Source organism: Leptonychotes weddellii, chromosome 8, assembly GCF_054177405.1.
Source record: "Leptonychotes weddellii isolate Sample4059 chromosome 8, ASM5417740v2, whole genome shotgun sequence".
NCBI classification, from domain to species: Eukaryota; Metazoa; Chordata; class Mammalia; order Carnivora; family Phocidae; genus Leptonychotes; species Leptonychotes weddellii.
Window position 1 is genome coordinate 117,056,217 of NC_138376.1, and position 21,658 is coordinate 117,077,874.

The 21,658-nt window shown below is 37.5% G+C and overlaps 2 protein-coding genes across 4 annotated transcripts in view; both read left to right on the plus strand.

Annotated features, from left to right (window-relative positions):
• The window catches only part of DCPH1 (damage control phosphatase 1), a 12,603-nt gene extending 436 nt beyond the window's left edge, over window positions 1-12,167 (plus strand). For both annotated transcript variants that reach the window (XM_006735405.3, XM_031030300.2), the window contains exons 2-5: window positions 1,629-1,734; window positions 2,141-2,385; window positions 7,286-7,451; window positions 10,321-12,167. In XM_006735405.3, coding sequence (XP_006735468.1) covers window positions 1,629-1,734; window positions 2,141-2,385; window positions 7,286-7,451; window positions 10,321-11,088 — 1,285 coding nt within the window. In that variant the 3' untranslated portion in view covers window positions 11,089-12,167. The remainder of the gene's footprint in view (window positions 1-1,628; window positions 1,735-2,140; window positions 2,386-7,285; window positions 7,452-10,320) is intronic.
• The window catches only part of LOC102735769 (monofunctional C1-tetrahydrofolate synthase, mitochondrial), a 560,423-nt gene that overhangs the window by 470,476 nt on the left and 68,289 nt on the right, over window positions 1-21,658 (plus strand). The gene's annotated exons all lie outside the window — the stretch shown is intronic.

Below are 21,658 nucleotides of genomic sequence, written 5' to 3' on the forward strand. Positions count from 1 at the left end.
CCTTTCAGGGTGTTACAGCGGCGTGGCTTTAAGACACACACACACACACACACACTCACACACTCACACACTCACACATTCATTCATTCATTCGCACGCACTTTTGGAGGGCTAAATTTTTCTGCAAAAGTTAGGAATCTAAGATTTATCGAGAAATATGTTTCTTCCTATTGCCGTTGAGATTAATTCGTGAGCTATCAATGCCTGCAGCTTTTCGCTTTTTACGCGTCATGTGACAGATTTCTAGATAAAAGTTGTGGACGACCATAAAAAAATATATATTTATTTGTATAAAGTGAATGGCCAAATTTAAATTTGAGATATGTCTTGCAAAATATTGCAAAAAAAAAAAAAAAAAAAAAGCACGTAGAGGAAATTGACCTTAACGGGAGTAGATTGAGGCTGGAGAGGCACCAATGGCCCAAAATTGGAGCAGGCACTCATTCAGTCATGCAAAATAAAAGGGAGTGTGTGGAACCTTAAATTTTGAGCTCTAGGTTCCTCTGGCTCTACCTTAGTCCCGACCTTGGAATTTACCCTCACAAATGCGGGTCTTTGAGGAAACTCTGAGGAAATTTAGTACTGTTGACCCTTACACAAGGTGGGGGTGGACTGAGGTTAAGGGCTCTGACCCCCCTCCTTCCCTCTTCTTTGGAAAATCTGCATGTAACTTCTGACTCCCCCAAAACTTAACTACTGTACTTTGTCTCTGGTGATCTGAAGATATAAATGAACTGATCAGCTAAGTTTTGTGCTCTAAAAATGCACAGAATTTCATCACTTCCTGAAGTCTTTTTTTCTAACTGAATCATGCATTTGCTTAAAAATTAATTATATATAAAATGATAATCTGTAAATCTTGATTTTTGTATGCCTAAAATCCAGAGTACGTTAATTTTTTTTTTAAATTCAAGTATGCTCAAGTTTTTCCTCCAGCTTTTTTCATTCTTTGACACTTCTAGAAAGTCTCCTGATTTTTTGGTTGGGAGAGTGTGATGGTAACATGCCTTAATTTTGTTTGAGGGCAGAGTAGGATGGATGGAGTCATTGTGCAGGTAGAGAATGCAGGAGAGAAAACCTTTGAAGAGAATTAAAATTGGCTAAGAACAGAGACTAAGAGAAAAGAGAAAAGCAGGTTTATAAATATCTTTCATTTCTGATGTTCTAGCACATTAGAGGTTTTCACAGTTTTACATCCGTTGCCTCATTTGTCTAAGTATGTGAAGTCACTTAGTAAGTACTAAACCTGCAACAAGAGCCTGTTTGAATTTTAGTATAAATTCTTTGATCCTAATTTCTTTTTTGGATAAATCCTTTTTCTGTCCTATCACTTTGTTAAGTTAGTTTCTGATTCAAGAAAATAAAAGGAAGAGGATGGGAAAGATAATCATGGAACAGTCTCAAGGGGAGAATCTGGGATTAGAAGCACAAAGAACGTTTAGCTTTCATGACATGTAACACCAGAAAAGTTTTCGAATTTTCCTGTCTTGATATAATAGTCCAACAATGGTGGCTTACTTTATAATGCTTGTATGAAAAGGAATTTTAATTCAAATGAAACTGGAAGATGGCCAATCTGCTGGTATTAACGCTAAGTAATATACTGTGTATGTGACTCTCTTTTCTAGATCGTTTGCGTATCTTACAATTAAAGACAGAATACCACAGATCTTAACCAAGGCTATTGATACATTGCATCGACATAAAAGTGAATTTTTTGAGAAACATGGAGAGGTAATATTGTGTTTTCACTTTAATTTTTTGTTAACTCTTTAACAGAAACACAATAACAGTTTTCTGTCTTTGGTAAGGATCATTCCTCCCTCCTTAGAGTACTCTGGTTCCTTGGAAGAAACTTAAACAAAAAAGGCAGAATAGATAAGACAGGATAATGTGTGTGTTCTTTGATTTTCAACTTAACAATTCTGAATTTCAATGTTTATAATAGTTCGTAAAAGACATAAAATGTAGCTTTGAAATCTAGTATTTTTTTCTTTCTTTAGTTTAGGACTTTAAAAATGTGTTATCCTAGAGGGCTTATTCCTATATGAATTAACTGTTTACATATATAAATTATATATTTAAATATAGATTATTCACATATTTTTAAGTATTTAAAAATTTTTTCATGTTTCTGCAGAAAGGCACAGAAGCCGAAAAGAAAGCAATTTCTCTTCTTTCTAAATTACGAAATGAATTGCAAACAGATAAACCAATAATCCCTTTTGTTGAGGAGTTTGTTGATACTGACATATGGAATCAATACATAGAATATCAGCAGAGTCTTTTAAATGAAAATGATGGAAAACCCAGGTGGTTTTACTCACCTTGGTTGTTTGTAGAATGCTACATGTATCGTAGAATTCATGAAGCAGTTATCCAGAGGTAAGTATATAACATCAAATAATAAATGTTTAGATGACTTAATGCTTTTTTGAAATTATAAAATGATAAGATTAAAAATAAAAACCAGTGGAAGCCAGAATTCCATTCAGTAGTTATTAATGGCAGTATTGGATGTTTCCGCAGATGTTACTGATATAAGAGCTTCTTGGCAATTACAACCCAGTTGCCCAGAATAGATGTAAGATAAAATATCTGAGGGTGCCTGGTTGGCTCAGTCAGTAGAGCATGCGACTCTTGATCTCAGGGTTGTAAGTTCCAACCCCACGTTTGGTATAGAAATTATTAAAAATGAAATCTTTAAAAAGATACAATATCTGAAGTGGGAACTAATTAAAAATTCTTATGAAGACTTTTGGAGTAAAACAAATTGTATTGAGCAAAAAATGTCAATTTGAAAAAATTATTTCGGTAAAACGACAGGATAAAGCTTGTTTTGTTTATAAAAATAGATAATATGTCAGTTAATTTGGGGTGAGGAGTCAACAGAACAGTGAATCACTACAGTGTTTTTGCACTATCTTAATTAATTTTTAGCCCTTTTTTTAAATGGCTAGAGACAGATTTTAAAAGTTATATACATATCAAAATCACTTTTTATAGGCTTATTTATACTAATTTAATTTTTCCTGGGAAAAATCTGATACAGAACTGATTTAGAAAGCAGAAGAAAATGTAATGTGGATCATCCTTTTAGGTCACTGGTTACAAAAATACAGGTTTGCTAAATAAGAGGAATTCTTTGGTATCTGTCCCTAAACATAGGAAAGAATAATTAAAAGCAATTGATCAAACCAGCACTAATGGTAAAACAAAAAAATTATTTGGGGAAACAATTTGAGTGTATTCATTAGCTTTTTCTGTTTAATCTTTAGAAATTATTTTTTAATTAAAAAATGTTTTTTAAGATTTTATTAATTTAATTTTGGAGAGAAACAGCACAAGTGTGAGGGGCAGAGGGAGAGGGGGAGAGAGAGAATCTCAAGCAGACTCCATGCTCAGCACGGGCCCAATGCGGGGCTTGATCCCAGGGTCCTGGGATCATGACCTGAGCCGAAACTAAGAGTCAGACACTCAACTGACTGTGCCACCCAGGCGCCCCTAGAAATTATTTTTTAAAGTCACAACTTGTTGTTTTTGCTGAATAAGTGTATTTAATTAAATTAATTGTGTCTCATCCTGCACCCGCTGCTGAATAAATGTATTTTAGAACTTTTGCTCTAAAAGCAAAATACACTATTAAATATGTAGCACATTGGCCTGGCACATGGGAAACACCTAAGCAAGATGAGAGCCAATACTAAGAGCTGTCGTGTATTGAACACCAGCTACGTTCCAGTTACTTCGCAGCCCAGTGAAGTGTAGGTATTGTTACGGTTTCGGCTGGAGAAATGGAGGTCCAATGCTGGTAGTAAGTTGCCCAGGGTTAACGTGGCTAGGAAATGGTGTAGCCAGTACTTGACCCTGGTCTACGTAAGTCAGCTTAGAGCCCTCATTAAACCATCTTTTTCCAAGTAGTAGATTTGGATGTCTGTCAAGGTCTAAGGAGGGTCTGAAATTCTGGGTGATGGTTTCGTAATTCTGGAAAACATCCATGGTATGAGCCAAAGCTGCTGAAGTTTTGAAACACGGGGTGGCTCCCTGCACGGGGTTGGGGGAGTTTGGAAGTTAGAAAGGTAAAAGGAATATGTTTCTGAGTTTGATTTTAGAGGTAGATTGGGTTCAGAATTTAAAAACATTAGGGTAGAGGTTTACAAACCTGGCTCCACATTTATAACCCAGTTGGGGGAGACTTTTTTGTTGTTGTTGTTTTTTAACATACAGGGCTTGAAATCATTATATTAAAATAAACATTGACGGTTTAATTTGTGTGCGGTAGGACCTGGGCAGCAGTTTTTCTTTCCACGCCTCAGGGAGATTCTGCACATCCTGGATTGATACCTACTGGTTCGGGAACAGCTTGTTAAAAGGGGTCGAGGCAAAATTTAGCTTTAATTTGCAGGAACAAGAATGTTAGTTAGTCATAGATGTAGAACTCTCCTCAGGTGATCTCTGTGGCAGACACTCAAAGTCAGGGAATTTGTACCAGAACTCAGGTGTTAGGTCAGTGTAAGGAAGAAGTACCTTACAGTAGAACTAGTACTGAAAGTTTTTAAATGTCCAATTCCGAGGAGGAATTCCTGTCCTGGGCCAGTGATAACTCCAGTGACCAAAGAACGGTTTTTACTTTTCTAGGATCCCAAAGCACACATTGTCTTTAAGACAAGTTTATGTTGATTTTGCCCCTTATACTGAAACATAATTTTCTTTGACAAGATGTATGTTTTAGGGGCACCTGGGCTGCTCAGTTGTTAAGCGTCTGCCTTCGGCTCAGGTCATGGTCCTAGGGTCCTGGGATTGAGCCCCGCATCAGGCTCCCTGCTCAGCGGGAAGCCTGCTTCTCCCTCTCCCACTCCCCCGGCTTGTGTTCCCTCTCTCGCTGTGTCAAATAAATAAAATCTTAAAAAAAAAAAAAAAGATGTATGTTTTAGTTTTTATCAGAGTTAAATAGTTGAGTAATCTAAATCAAGACTCAAAATATCAGTCATATGCAAAATTTAAATAAGTAAATATACTTCAGATACTGAAAAATGAAAGTATGGAGAAAATGGACATTTTAAAGCTTTTATTAAAGTATAATATACATCCAGAACATATCTTAAGTGTTCAACAATCTTTACCAGAAGATGCTTATGTCCCAAGCACCCAGATCAAGAGGCAGAACCTTAGTAGGCCCCAAAGAAGCCTTGCATATGGCCCCTGCCGTTCCTGCCCCTCAAGATAACACTATCCTGACCTGCGTTAGTTTTGCCTGTTTCTAAACTGCATTTAAATGAAATTATATTGGATATAATTTTGTGTCTGGCTTTTTTCACTCAGCGTTATGTTGGCGAGATTCATCCGTATTGTTGCATATAAATGTAAATCATCTTCATTGCTATATCGTGTTGTGTTACATGAATATATCACAGTCTGTTTATTCTATTGCTGATGAATATTTGAGTAGTTCCCAGTTTGGGGTTATTATGAAGAATGCTGCTACACACCTTCGAACACATGTTTTTGGTGAGCAGACACATGTATTTCTGTTGGGTGTCTATCTAGGAGTGAACCACCGGGTCATAGTTTGTGCACATAGACAGCTTTAGTAGATTCTAAAATAGCAAACATTTTTAAAATCGGAAATCATATATATGAGTTTACCCTTAAATACAAGGAATAAGGCTCATTCTTAATTCGAGGTATGGCTTTAGTGATTCATTAATAAAACATTAGAACAAGGATTGGTGAACTTTTCCTGTAAAGGGCGGGATAGTAAACATTTTAGGCTGTGGGGGCCACGTGGTCTTTGTTGCAGCCCCTTGGCTGTGTCCTTGCAATGCAGAGCAGCCACAGATGGTACGGAAATGACCAAGTGTGGCTATGCTCCAGGGAAACGGTATTTATGGACACTGAAATTTGAATTTCATGTTTCACAGAATACTCTTTCTTTCAACCACACAGAAGTATAAAAATCATTCTTAGCTTACAGGTCATACAAAACAGGTGGTGGGCCACATGGGGTCTGCAAGCTGCAGTTTGCTGACCCCTGCACTTGAACCTGTGCATCCAAATAATTTTTATCTTTTAAGTCACCTTGAGAGACTGATTTATTCCAGCAGGGCTGCCACTGCTAAAAACGCCTTTTAGCTCTTTCCGAGCCAGTGTACAGCCTAAAAAAGAAATTAGTCTCACTATTTTTTAGTCCTTCATTTTTGATAAAAAAAAATCTATTCCTCCATTTCATTTACACACGGCATTCTAGTGAAATTGCTCTGAGTGACTTGGCTCCAAATAAACTCCAAAGGATAGAGATGCGCTATCACTGATAGGACCTTCAATAATGTGCCACAAGTTCTAAAGAAAATTCCAAAAGTGCTTTGAGCAATGGCAGCATCTTTGGAATAAGGGTGTAGCTTCCCAGGGAGACCGGGAGGAGACAGCAATCGTGTGGATGTATAAATTCTGGTATGTGTTTGTTTTTTAAGCCAGTCCCACATCAGTCACATTGTTTTTATCCTAAGGTAGATGACCCTTGGAAAAAGTTGCGAATTTAGAAAATCAGATGATCTGAATGTCTTTTGTGTTTGGTTCTTAAAGTCTATGATGTTCTTATTTATATCTTGCTCGTTATGTTGTTCTTAGGCCGGTATTAATATCATTTGATCTCTCTTTGGACAGCATAAAGCCCTGACACATACCACCATTGGTCAAAACCAGAAAACTACATATATGTGGTCAAAATTTGTTATAATAAAATTTACGTTAATATTTTATGATTTCTCTCAAGTAGTTTTTGGGTTCCCATAGTACTCTATGTTTGACTCTGTTGGTAATTACTATATTGTGTTCAAATATTGATATTCATAGATTTGTTTCATGGAACCCTGCCACATTTAGCACCCAAAAAAATGTTTGTTAAACTAAAGCAATTATCTTGAAATGTTGTTTCTTTCTACTTTTGCTCTGGAAGCCCTAACTGGGTAATGATTATGGATATATCACTATAATTATTTCAAATTCCAGTAAAATATTTGATTAGGGAACTTCTAACAGTTAACTAAAATGAGTTTGGATATTTATTTTTGTGTAATTTGATTAAATTGATTTATTTTGTGTAATTTGGTAATTATTCATTTTTCTGTAACTTGATTTATGTTTCATACAGTATCTATTACCAGTAAGTTTTGAGATTAGAAGGTTCTACTCTCTGTCCTTTAAAGAACTGCAATTACCCAAATGTTAAAAAAAAAGGTACAGAGTTATATAAATGTTTCTTCTATATGTTTTTCTCCTCCTGTAGTCCACCAATTGATGACTTTGATGTATTTAAAGAATCAAAAGACCAAAATTTCTTTGAGTCGCAGGAATCTATCATTGCTTTGTGTACTCACCTACAAGAGGTGGTAACAACCATCAGAGACCTAGATGAAAATCAGCTGAAAGATGAATTTTTCAGACTTCTTCAGGTAAATGTGATAATTGATCTCCTGAGTATGTTTGTGTGTTTAAACAGTTAAAAAATAAAGTGGCATTGACTTAACAACAAAGCATGTGTATATATTGTCATTTAACTTATAATTGATCATTTTTTATCACTTTAGTAATAGTGTTATTCAAGAGCTGAAAATCCACTTAATCTCTGAAAATGAGTTTTGAAATCTCTTCAGCTGGAGGTGATTTTAGTGGCACAGGAGTCCTCTGGCTACATAGCCTCTGTCGTTCTTGAGAGAATACTCCACAGTCATTTGGTCGGCCTAGCCTGACTCGGACTTAGATGCTGGTTCTGTCACTTATTTGTTGTTAGACCTGAGGCAAGTTACTTAATCTCTCCGTTAAATGAGGATGGCACCGTATACGTCGTCATTTGACGTGAGAATGAAAGTAGATTCAGTCGTGTCAGCGTGGAGCACCAGCCTGCGGTTATCATCAGGTGAAAACACTCAGGTGGTCAGTGGCCTCTTTAATATGGTTTTATTACATTTTTTCACCAGTCTTGCATTAAGTTTAGTTTTTAATTCTCATTCGAACACATCCTTAAGATGTGTTATTAGAACTATTTGAAAATGTGGGGTTTTACACAACAGTATCCCCAGCCCTCATCTCCCAGAAAAAGTTAGAAACATTTCCAGAAAAAGATGCTATTAGGAAATGCCATGAAGAGAGAGAAAGCAGGGCAGGAGAGTGGGGATGTTGGGGGAGATGCAGGGGTGCAGTTTTAAGTGGGGCTGCCAGGGAAGGGCCTCAGAAAGTGACAGGGAAAGAGGCAAAGCAGGCGAGGGAGTGGGTCACATGCAGGTCTGGGAGAGTGTTCTGCCAGGGTACCTGAGGTGGGGGACTGGCAGGTGTGTGAGAGAAACTGCACGGGGATCCCGCAGGAAATGAGTGAGGTGAGGGGCCTGGAAGGGCCACGGAGGCCTCCTGAGCAAAGGTAAGATTTCCATTTGTACTCACATTGCCACCACTGGGGAGCTATTAGAGCGTTTTCATCAGAGGAGTAACAAGGATGGACTTCCTTCAAGGATTACTTCTCCGGACACACTGAAGGGGTACAAGGCTAGACATTGGGGAAGTCTGTTATTAACATGACTCAGGGAGGGATGACTGGACCAAGAAGAGGTGTTAAAATTTGTCACCGGTATTCTGGAAATACTTTGAAAGTAGAGACTGCAGAATCCTTATAAAACTTTGAGGGCAAGCAGAGTAAGCTGCATGATTAAGAGGGAAAGGCTTATTTTGAGTTTGGAAGAAAAGTTGTCAGGGTATTGTTAAATAATAAGCTTTAGTTATTTCCCCCAGTTGGAACGATCCTTTATGCTTAGTTTAGAATTAAGAAAAGAAAAAAGAAAAGCAGTAACATGTCAATCCTTACCTGTAGCTGGCCCATTGTTTCGGGGGACAGTCTTTGAGTATGTCTTTGTCCCATGAGTATAGTAAGTTGTGAAGAAGAAGGAATACCACTCTTTTCTGTCATCGAATGTGGCCAAGTAAAGGAGGCCAAAGTTGCCTTCCGTTAGTACTCATGATGACTAGCAGGTTAACTTCCTATAAGAAACCTGAAAGTATTTTAGTTTGCAGGGAACGTTGATCTGTTTTTAGAAGCCAGGGAACACCCCCACTGTCCACACAAACGTCTCAGCACCTGCTCTGTCAAACTGGATGCTGGGCCTGTGATGGCAAGGAAAACAGACAATCCTTGCTATCGTAGAGCTTGTAATCTCAAGGGAATATAGACAAATAATGGCACAACTCAACACGGAATTACAAACTGGAAGATGGTGTGAGGGAAACGTGCGGGCGGCGGACAGAGACCCTGATGTCAGCTGAAGGGTGCCGTCGCGCACAACGCTGTGTTTCTGCATCAGATGGACACTTCCTATTTAAGCCTCGTACTTAAAAACATCCATTCATCTGTCTTTTTTAAAAAATAATATTCTTAGAATGTGCATTTTCCTCTTATTTTGAATCACACGAGGTAGAGTCTGTTTTGGCTGATATTTATGGAGTCTTGGGTGTGTTACTTAAACGTATCATGTCACCGCTCACAGTAACTCTACAAGGTAAGTGCTGGTATTATGTCATTTTTCCATTGTGGGACCTGAGCCTTAGGGAGCATGTATACTTTACCAATGGCTGTTAACTGGAAATGCTGGGATTTGAACCCGCATCTGTCTGATTCTAGAGCCTGTAATCCTAAACATGTAATTTAATTATAGCTTAAAAAGGGGGGCTTTGTACCATTTTCTATAAAATAAACTTGAAGTATTATTTCAATTTAAAGTGGAGTAATAGATGATTGGATTTGGAGGGGTCTTTAGACATCACGTTGCCCAATTTCTTTATTTTTCAAGTAAGAGACCTAAATCCCAGAGAGTTTGCCTGGTCCTAATGTTATGCAACTAGTAAAAGAAACTGAGCAGTTTGGGGAGGAATGTGAGGAGGGAAAAGGGAACTTACTTTTCTCTTGACTTTGGATTTTTAAATAAACTTTGTAGCCTCTTTTTACAGTGTGATCATATTCTAGTATCTGCAAGATGCAAAATCATTCTGATTTAAGCCATACAGATCGTTAACATCATTCAAACCAGTGTTTTAGAAAAATTTTTACATAGTGACCAATTAAATGTTTCATTGTCTTAACCTTGTTTATACATGATGATGGAAACACAGTCTTTGCATTATTAGAGGTGTAGATCTGGTGGATATTTTATATTAAGCATGTTGTAGAAATGAATTTTATGAATTGTTTTAGCAACCTCTCCCCCCACATTTTACACAATAGAGTTTTTGTTGGTTATTCAAAACAAGGGTAAAAGTTTTATACTTTTTCTTTTTCAGATTTCACTGTGGGGGAATAAGTGTGATCTGTCTCTCTCAGGCGGGGAAACCAGTTCTCAGAAAACCAACATAATGAATTCTTTGGAGGAACTAAAACCTTTGATCTTAGTGAATGACATGGAACATCTTTGGTCGCTGCTTAACAACTGCAAGAAAACAAGAGGAAAAGCATCTATTACCAGAGTAGATATTGTTCTGGATAATTCTGGGTTTGAACTTGTTACGGATTTAGTTTTAGCTGACTTTCTGTTGTCCGCTCAACTGGCTACTGAGATCCATTTTTATGGAAAAACTATTCCGTGGTTTGTGTCTGATGCTACTATCCGTGATTTTAACTGGTTAATTGAACAAGTGAAAGGGTCTAATCATAAGTGGATGTCCAAGTGTGGGGCTGACTGGGAAACCTATATTAAAGTGGGCAGATGGGTTTACCATGATCATATATTTTGGACTCTGCCTCATGAATTCTGCGTAATGTCTCAGGTTGCTCCTGACTTGTATGCTGAACTACAGAAGGCACATTTAATTCTATTCAAGGGTGATTTGAACTATAGGAAGTTGACAGGCGATAGGAAGTGGGAATTTACTGTTCCATTTCATCAGGCTCTGCGCGGCTTCCATCCTGCCCCTCTCTGCAGCATACGAACCTTAAAAGCTGAGGTTCAGGTTGGGCTGTGGCCGGGGCAGGCTGAACAGTACATAGCCTCTGAGCCCAGCTGGATGACCACTGGCAAGTATGGGGTATTTCAGTTTGATGGTCCACTCTGACTTGCTTTAGGAACTCTTAAGTTGTGTAGAGAGAGATGACAGACACTTTGCGTCCCCAAAAGGAGTGTGTGATTGGAGTCCCATGGCTGCTTTGCATCAGGTCTGGGGAGCTTGGCTTCTCAGTGTTCATTTCCATATGCTCTGGATGCTTTCTCTTTGGGCATTTTGCCCCGCTACATTGTTTGGGCGATAGATGGATTGAGCTAGTTATAGATATGTATGTTTATGTTGGAATTTTAGTAATTTATTTCAAGTTAAATGCATCATTTCAAGTGGTTTTAATGAACTTATTTTTAATTGGTCAGAAAGTAAAATATAAGAATTCTGCTTTTAAAGTTAGTTAACATTCTTTTAATGCTATGCTGCATGGTATTTAATATTCTAGGAAACATGGGATTTTATTTAACTTGTTTTGAGGCTCTAGAAATAAGGGCTCTGTGAAGACAAACATCTTAAATGAAATAGGCTTTGAAAAGAGAGGCATTTCTTAGAACTGTGATACTTGAACAATGAAAGTAAAGATTACCTCGTAAGCTAATTCTAAATTTTGTTCTCCTTGAACTTTATTTCATTTTAAATAACCTGTTTAATTTGCACGCATTCGTATTTTGATTGACCTGTGCAATGGATAGCAGGAAACTCAAAATCAAACAGAATGAAACAAATGATATTTGAAGAACTGATGCCCTTTACATTCTATTTGTGATATCCATAACCAACTGAAATATATTATTTTAATACATAAGTGCTTTAAATGAACAGATTTTTAGATTGTTCTGCAGTTTTTTAAAAAATGCTTTAGATAGAAAAGATTCTTGTGCATTGAATTCGCAGTACTAAGTCAATTTTTTATATACTTACCAATTTTTTGATGACCACTAGATATTAAAGGCTATAAGTTTCAGTCAGTTTGCTTTGAAACTGAAATCGGTAATAAACCTGGAAATGTTTTCTTGATGGTATAATAAAATGAATTGTACTGAAAATCTTTTTGGTTTTATTTTCCAGTGGGAGAAAGTCAAGAAGGGAAGATTAAATATGAGGTCTATGTAATAAAGAAACTGATAATGTGTATTATACATGTTGCCAAAGCAGTTCTTAAATTATGTCACTTATAAATGAGGTTATGGTCTATGTCCTTGCTAAGTGTTTTTAAAAAGTTTTGTAAAATGTTTATATAAAGCTGCACATTTTGAATTTACTCTTATCTACATGTGTTCCTGTTTTAAACATTAAGTTACTAAAACAGTGAGCATATTAGAATTGTTTGTAGATACTTTCCAACATAAGTTAAAACACGACTGTGTATATGTATTGACTTCATAGCCACAGTGTGGGCTATGGTGTAATATATTACATTTTCCAGAGAATGGATTTTTTTATCATGTTTTTTTTCCTTTTAAGATTTTATTTATTTATTTGAGAGAGAAAGAGAGAAAACAAGCAGGGGGAGTGGCAGAGGGAGAAGCAGACACCCCACTGAGCAGGGAGCTTGACATGGGGCTCCATCCCAGCACCCTGGGATCATGACCTGAGCTGAAAGCAGACGCCCAACCGATTGAGGCACCCAAGCGCTCCGTGTTTTTATCATGTTTTATTAAGAACATGAAATTCGGATTTGTGAAGAAATAGTTCACTCTCTCCTATAAAAGCAAGGAAGCAAATGAGCAAGCAAGAAAAGTAGCACTATGGGAGAGGAAGTCGGTTCAAGATGGAATTTTAAAAAATGCTTAGTGGGGTAGGACCCACCTGTAGTTTAACCGGTTCACTTTTTTTTTTTTTAAGATTTTATTTATTTGAGAGAGTGAGCGAGCGAGAGAGCATGAGCAGGGGGAGCAGCAGAGGGAGAGAGAAGCAGACTCCCCACTGAGCAGGGAGTCCACCGTGGGGCTCAATCCCCGGACTCCGGAATCATGACCTGAGCCAAAGGCGAGCCACCCAGGCGCCCTGGGTTGACTTTTTTAAATTGAAGTTTAGTTGGCACACAGTGTTACATTAGGTTCAAGTGTACAACATGGTGACTGGACGAGTCCGTGCGTTATGCTGTGCTCAGCACAGGGGTAGCTGCCATCAGTCTCCAGATGTCGCAATCACAGTCCCACTCCCATTCACCCATTTTTCCCATCACCAGCAATGCATGAGGTCTCCAGTTTCTCCATATCTTTGTCAGCACTTATTATTATCTGTGTTTTTTATTATAGTGTACTACTGGGTGTCAAGGGGTATCTCACTGTGGTTTGGATTTGTATTGCCCTAATGACTAATGGTGAGCATATTAGAGCATATTTGCATGTGCTGATTGGCCATTTGTATATCTTCTTTGGAGAAACATCTTTAATACCTTTGCCCATTTAAAAATTAGATTATCTTTTTATTATTGAGTTGTAAGAGTGTCTATATATTCTGCATACATCTCATCAGATGCATAATTTGCAAATATTTTCTCCCATCCTATGGCTTGTCTTTTCTCTCTTTCAAATTTCTTTCTTTCTTTCTTTTCACTTTCTTGATGGCATTGTTTACAGCACAAAAGTTTTCTATTTTGATGAAATCCTTTTACCTACTTTTTCTTTCATTGCAAAGTCTTGGTTTTTGAACTACTTCTTAACATCCCCTTCAGGACCACTGAAGTGAGAGACAGAAACACCCAATGGTTAGGGCTCTGCCTACAGTCTTCTGCTCTCCCACTTATTTCAACCCAGCAGAATTGGCCCTTCTTTGACATAGCTCCAGAGTAGGATAACGGGGAAAGCTGAGGCTCTGGAGTCCACTGGGCGTGGGGTTGAGTGATCTTGGAGAAAGTTTTCCCAAAATAGCTCCTGCAATTATTTCAACTGCAGATACCATACTTGGTTAAGTATGACGTAAGTCCTGGATAAAGCAGCCATTACATTTCATGCAATACATTTTTATCAAGACGTAGATCCAGTATCTTATATATATTATGATGGAAATATGGAAGAAGGGAAGGTAAATAATTAGGGGAGGATGGTGGTTTATACTCTGTGGATTTATGTTACTTTCCGATTAAACAGATGAGGGGATCCAGCTTTTATTCCTATAATTTTTTTTTTAAGATTTTATTTATTTATTTGAGAGAGAGAATGAGATAGAGAGCATGAGAGGGGGGAGGGTCAGAGAGAGAGGCAGACTCCCTGCTGGGCAAGGAGCCCGATGTGGGACTCGATCCCGGGACTCCAGGATCATGACCTGAGCCGAAGGCAGTCGCTTAACCAACTGAGCCACCCAGGCGCCCTTATTCCTATAATTTGAGGCGGTATTTTGTGTTGGATAAAATGCAGTAATGTTTTTGAATCTTTATCAAGCCCAAACCCGTGTTGTTCAACCTCAAGGTCCTGTTTCTATAAAAGAAATAACCACCACAAAAGGCAATCTCAACATAGTTCAAACTCTTTACTTACATTTTATTTAAGAAAACTCCAGAGTGGATCAAAAACATAATTCAGAGTTATACTTAAAGTTTTTTTTTTTGTTTTTTTTTTATTCATCTGAGACACAGAGATAGAGAGAGAGAGAGAATGAGCAGGGGGAGAGCAGAGGGAGAGGGAGTGGCAGGCTCCCCGCCGAGCCAGGAGCCCAATGTGGGGCTCGATCCCAGGACCCTGGGATCATGATCTGAGCCGAAGGCAGAGGCTTAACCATCTGAGCCACCCAGGCGCCCCCAGAGTTATACTTAAAATTAAAATTCTCTCTCCCACCCATGTTTCTGACAGTTGTTTCTGCCCAGACCCCCACTGAGTCTTGTTTTAGAGCCTCTCCCTCCATAAAACTTTTCTTCTCCTCTCTACTCTTTTTGTTTTCTTTTCTGAACTGGGGGTAGGTGTTGGGGAGACTGAACACTTCTACACATGCATGTCTTATAACCTGAATGAAGCGTTGATGTAATGTCTGCCATGGTAAGCAATCAGCAATATCTTGAAATTACAGAAAATGAATAAACCAGAAGGAAAAAAAATGGGAAAAACAAGAACATAATCCTAGCAACTTCAAATACCCTTATTGATTTTTATGTATGTATTTGTAAGTTTTTCTCCATATTTAGACATTTTTTACATACTAAGATAAAAAAGGATCCTACTGTCTGAAAAAAAAAATTTTTTTTAACCCTGAAGTATTTTTTCCAACTCCTGAAGTTTTTGTCTGGTTAATTGGTTTCGTTGTTATTGTTGTTGTCATTTTACTTTTTTCTAATTTGCTAATTAGTTCCTGCTGGAGGGATAGAAGTTTGTTGGAGATTTTGTTTCTGTTTTTTCCCTTGGGTAGCAGTATGGCCTGGGACTCAGTAATGGCCTGGGACTCATAAATACTGGATTTCTAATCCCTGGTCTCCTATGAATCATGTGACCTGTCACATTCTCACCATTTTACTGGAAAAAGAAAAGTTATTTCTGGTCAACTTGAACTATATTCAATCTCAAATCCAGAGTCCCCTAGGAAAAGGAGTCATGCAGGGATATTAGCATTCTAGCGCCCCCTAGTGGCCACCTGATATTCCGTAAAACCTGATCTTTTCCCTTCCTTGGTAATCTGTAGACAGGGAGATGCTGTTGTGAGTGGAGCATCAGGTTAAGCTAAACCATCCCTTAGAGACCACCATTCACATTGTTCATCCTTTCTGATTTTCTTTGGTGGGTGACATTCCCCCCTTCCAGTTTCTTTAATATCCACTCCATTTTCAGACCTTTTAGAAAATAAGAGGGAAAATCATTCATACAGAAGACAATTCTGAAGTGTTGAATCCCATTAGTTGTATATTTCTTGGGGCAGCTACCCACTGTGGCTTCTGCATATTTGTCCCACACACGGTTGGGGCAATGAATGACTGATTGATAGGTGATGAATTTTAGCATTGGAAGTAATTTTTTAAGCCTCTGAGGTGATGCTATTTGCATTGAAGTCTAAAGGATGAAATGGGTCTGTTAGCCTGATCAGTTAGATCAAACTGTACTTGTTGAATGAATAAGAAGTATATATTATATAATTGGGAGTTTTCCATAAATATATGCATTTTTGAATACTGCTTTATTACTTCAATATTATATTGTGGTCAATTTCCCATAGTTAAAAATTCTTCAAAAATGTGATTTTTAAAATTTTTATTTAAATTCATTTTAGTTAACATATAGTGTATTATTAGTTTCAGGGGTAGAATTTAGTGATTCAAGTGCCCTCCTTAATGCCCATCAGCCAGTTACCCCATCCCCCAACCCATCTCCCCTCCAGCAACCCTCAGTTTGTTTCCTAGAGTTCAGCATCTCTTATAGTTTGCCTCCCTCTGTTTTCATCTTATTTTATTTTTCCTTTCCTTCCCCTATGTTCATCTGTTTTGTTTCTTAAATTCCACATATAAGTGAAATCATATGGTATTTGTCTTTCTTTGACTGACCTATTTCACTTAGCATAATACCCTCTAGTTCCATCTACATAGCTGTGAATGGCATGATTTCATTCTTTCTGATCGCTGAATAATGTTCCATTGTGTGTGTGTGTGTGTGTGTGTACATATATATACACACACAAGAGGTGGTATATATATATATATATATATTCGTCTGTCAATGGACATCTGGGCTCTTTCCATATTTTGGCTATCGTGGACATTGATGCTATAAATATTGGGGTGCATGTGCCCCTTCAAATCACTATGTTTGTATCCTTTGGATAAATGCCTAGTAGTTCAATTGCTGGGTCATAGAGTAGCTCTATTTTTAACTTTTTGAGGAACCTCCATACTGTTTTCCAGAGTGGCTGCACCAGCTTGCTTTCCCACCAACAGTGTAGGAGGATTCCCCTTTCCCCGCGTCCTTGCCAACATCTGTCATTTTCTGACTTGTTAATTTTAGCCATTCTGACAGGTGTGAGGTGGTATCTTATTGTGATTTTGATTTGTATTTCCCTGATGCTGACTGATGTTGAGCATTTTTTCATGTGCCTGTTAGCCATTTGTATGTCTTCTTTGGAGAAATATCTGTTTGTGTCTCCTGACCATTTCTTGACTGGAGTATTTTTTTGGGGGGGAGGGTATTGAGTTTGATAAGTTCTTTATAGACTTTGGATACTAGCCCTTTATCTGATATGTCATTTGCAAATATCTTCTCCCATTCCATAGGTTGCCTTTTAGTTTTTTTGTTTTTTGTTTTTTTAAGATTTTGTTTATTTGATAGAGAGAGACACAGTGAGAGAGGGAACACAAGCAGGGGGAGTGGGAGAGGGAGAAGCAGGCTTTCCGCGGAGCAGGGAGCCCAATGCGGGCTTCGATCCCAGGACCCTGGGATCATGACCCGAGCCAAAGGCAGACGTTTCACGACTGAGCCACCCAGGCGCCCCAGTTGCCTATTAGTTTTGTTGACTATTTCCTTGGTTATGTGAAAAGCTTTTTATACTAATGAAGTCCCAATAGTTCATTTTTGTTTTTGTTCCCTTTGCCTCAAAAATGTGATTTTTAATGGCTACAAACATTTCATCATAGAGCTAGATCATATTCTCTTTTGTTATGTAGATTGTTCAAAACTTTTGCTATTATAAAAGAGGCTGAATGAACATCTTTGGACAACTAACTCCCATTAAGATTTGCAAGTCTTCAGTTACTGCAAATTATTTGAAGCTATCCAATTATTCTGGTCCTGCTAGAATGGTATTTGTATTAGACTTATAGCCCCAAACCCTCAATATTGAGAAACTGCTTGATATGAGAAGGAAAGTCTCATTTTTCCTTACTTTTTTTTTTTTTAATTCATGCCATATATCATGACTTTCAATCCTTTTGAGTTCAATACAAAGTTCAGGCACAAGGGGGAGATCCTCTAGCATAGTAAAGTGGCTGGATTTTCCTCCTGTACTATTTAGCAAAATAGATTTCAGAAAAAAAAAAAACTGGCAGAGTATAATTTTCATTGTTGACTGCACACATTCTTGTGGTTTCAACTTTAAAATCATTATAGTGGAGCTAGGATTCTGGTGTCTGCCATGGCAAAATGCAGTAAGGTCAATGACAAAAAAATTATGTCCTCATTCCTTTCTTGGCTGAAATTTTATGTATACATATAATATTTGCAACAAAATATTATAGTGGTTTATCGTAGAAGTATATAAAAATAGATGAGAAAATAAAATTAAAACTCAGGAAAAGTTAAAAAAATAGAATTTTGTTAACAATACAGAAAAGTCACTCTAGAAAATATTTTATTTTATTTTATTTTAATTTAATTTAATTTATTTGACAGAGAGAAAGCACAGCAGGGGAAGCAGCAGAGGGAGAAGCAGGCTTCCTGAGTAGCAGGGAGCCCGATGCAGGGCTCGATCCCAGGACTCCAGGATCATGACCTGAGCTGAAGGCAGACACTTAATGACTGAGCCTCCCAGGCGCCCTAGAAAAAACTTTGTAAGAAAATAAAAATAATTGCTTTCCGTTCATTTAACCTTTACTTGAAGAGAAAAAGCACTACTACGTTTGTTTTCTTATTTGGTTAATTTTAATATAGCAAATTAATTTTTACTGTGATTCAGAAAATTTAAAGGTATGAATATTCCAATTGTACCTTACATTTAAGAAGATATGAATTAGGGGGCACCTGGGTGGCTCAGTCGGTTAAGTGACCAACTCTTGATCTCAGCTTAAGTCATGATCTCAGGGGTGTGAGATTGAGCCCCGAGTCGGCCTCTCTGCTCAGTCGGGAGACTGCTAGAGATTCTCTCTCTCCCTCTGCACCCCCCACCCGGCTCCACCCTGTGCGTGCTCTCTCTCAAATAAATAAATCTTAAAAAAAAAAAGAAAATACAAATTGGGCATGGTATGCCTTCATTGCAGAAATTTTTCAAGTGGTGTCCAAGGGCTTCATCAGACATATCCAGGAAGTCTGTAAACTTGGCTGGGAAAAAGTTTCATCTTCATTTTCATTAATCCTGAATTGAAATTTATTATTTCCTTCAATTTTTTATGTCAATTGTAAATTTTTATGGTTTGACGATTTTTGATGATTTGTAATTGCAGCAATATTGGCAAAAAAAAATTATGGACCTTTTAAAAGGTCCATAATTCAGTCCCAATTTTTCAGCTTATTCCCTTTCATGTTCTTCTATATTTATATAGTTGCAATTATAATGAGCTCATTTTTAGGTTTTTACATGGCTTCCTAAAGTATTTCCTTCGATTTTGTGTATGGGCCATAAACTTCAGCAATATTAGTGGTACCTGTCCCTTTGTTGCCTGGGGAAATCATAGATCTTTTCATATTATATAGCAATTGTTTCAGCCATCTTGAATTATTGTTTCATCATTATATCAAAAATTAAGACACTTTATTTGGGGAAGTTGATCGCACAAAAACAGTTAAGAACACCTGCTCTTATTTTTCTCCTTTCCCTCCAATTTCTCTCCTTTCCTTTTCTCAAAGCTGGTGGAAGACAGGACTGGATTTATTTTTATACGGTTTTTTGTTTTTTAGGCAAAGAGGAAGCACATTATACTGTATTTTTTTCTTCACATCTCAACCTTCACTTAATGCTAATTATCTATTATCCAGCTTGGTACCTTCCAGGGATCCTTAAAAGAAGTGGAAAAATCTGACACGTACACATGGGTTGAGTCATCCTTAACTTTATCATTAGGAGATTTTTTTAAGAGATAAAAAAGTACTTGGAGTGTTTTTTCTTATTTAGAATTCTTATCTTAGAAGTATTTTTAAAATTCTAAAAATTGGAAACCAGAAAGCTATTTAAAATATAAAGCAAGAAGCAAAATTCAACAAAATTTCTTTCACATATATTTTCAATATTATGGTAAGTATTGAGAATCAGTGAGTATCAAGCATAAGAGATGTGTTATAATCAGAATAGTACCATTTATGGAGCATGATGTTCCAGGCATGATATTAAGTGCTTTACTCATAATGTGGCATGATATCCTCATAGAAACGCTGGGGGCAAATATCTGTATTCCATTATACATGCAGGAGCACTGAGTCTCAGTGATTTCAAGTAATAGGGCACAAGGCTGCTCAAGTAGTCAATGACACAGCCAAAATTTAAACTCCAATCTGCTAAATTCCAAAACTCAAGTTATGGCTTTTATTGAAGTTATTATGCCGTAGGCGTAATTTGTAAATGTAATTAAAATTTTAGAAAATGAGTAAATATACTGGGGCGCCTGGGTGGCTCAGTCATTAAGCGTCTGCCTTCAGCTCAGGTCGTGATCCCAGGGTCCTGGGATTGAGTCCCACATCGGGCTCCTGGCTCAGCGGGGAGCCTGCTTCTCCCTCTCCCTCTGCCTCTCCCCCTGCTCATGCTCTCTCTCTCTGTATCTCTGTGTCTCAAATGAATAAATAAAATCTTGAAAAAAATGAGTAAATATACTATCATTAGAAATTTGAGTCATGAGTGAGATTATATGGATCATAAGCCATATTATCAATCATTAATATGTTGAAGTCTTAGTAGAAGTAGAAAAAAACCTCAGCTCTAAATAGCGATACATTGTAGAATAATCTAGAGTGGGTGGGGCAGAAATAGGGATTGTTTTACTGTATCATTACATTTCGTATCTTTGGGCACACACGAATTCATGGAATTTTACAACAGGCTGAACATCACACTGAGAAAGGGAGTCTTCTCTAAGAACTTTGGTTCATAGGGCTGAACATCAGCAAATCTGGTAACAAAATGGAAGCCTCTCATGTTTCAGGCTACCAACCAGCTGAAAACAAGTGGGTAGTTATTTTGAAGGGAAATTATTTTTGTGAACAGATGGAAGTGATTTGACAAGAATGAACTGGCTCATTCATCCAACCAGAGGGATGACCAAAAATTGTTTTGCTATCTTGGTGAAATCCAAAATCTGTTCATGTAAATTATCTCAATTCTTGCCTGGTCTTTGATTGCAGTACTGATAAGTTGTTTCAAATTAAATGAGGTGCAATTTTATACTGATCTGTAAAAGTATGCCTTAATTCTGTATTTCTATTCCTTTCTCATCAATTCCCCAATAGAATGTGATTTGAACTTCTGAAGCCCCAATGATGGTGATCTTAGAGAAGACCTACCAGCCACCTTCCATTAGTGAGGTGGGTTCTTGTTCAAAGAGTTAGTAACTGGGCAAGGAATCTGAATACCCATCCCAGCTTTGTTACTAATTAACTATGTTAATTTCAGTTAGGTGTTCAATTATCCTGCTACTTAATGTTACAGATGGGTTGCTAGAGATATGATTATGTTGTTAAGTAAGAACCAAAGGATACAATTTATTTTCAGTTAAAATAATTGATTGAAAATATTCCACATTGTAGACTGTAGGCACTATAGACAGAAATTCTTCATGGAATGGAGGAATATTTTATTATATTGAGAAGCCTGTCTCAGCAACAGGACTCCAAGGGTAATACCTAAAGGATATTATGCTAAATGAAATAAGTCAGACTGAGAAAGACAAATACCGTACAGATCACTCACATGTGGAATCTAAAAGACAAAACAAATGAATAAACAAACGAAAAGCAGAATCAGACCTATAAATGCGGAGAACAAACTGATGGTTGCCAGAGGGAAGAATGGGGGG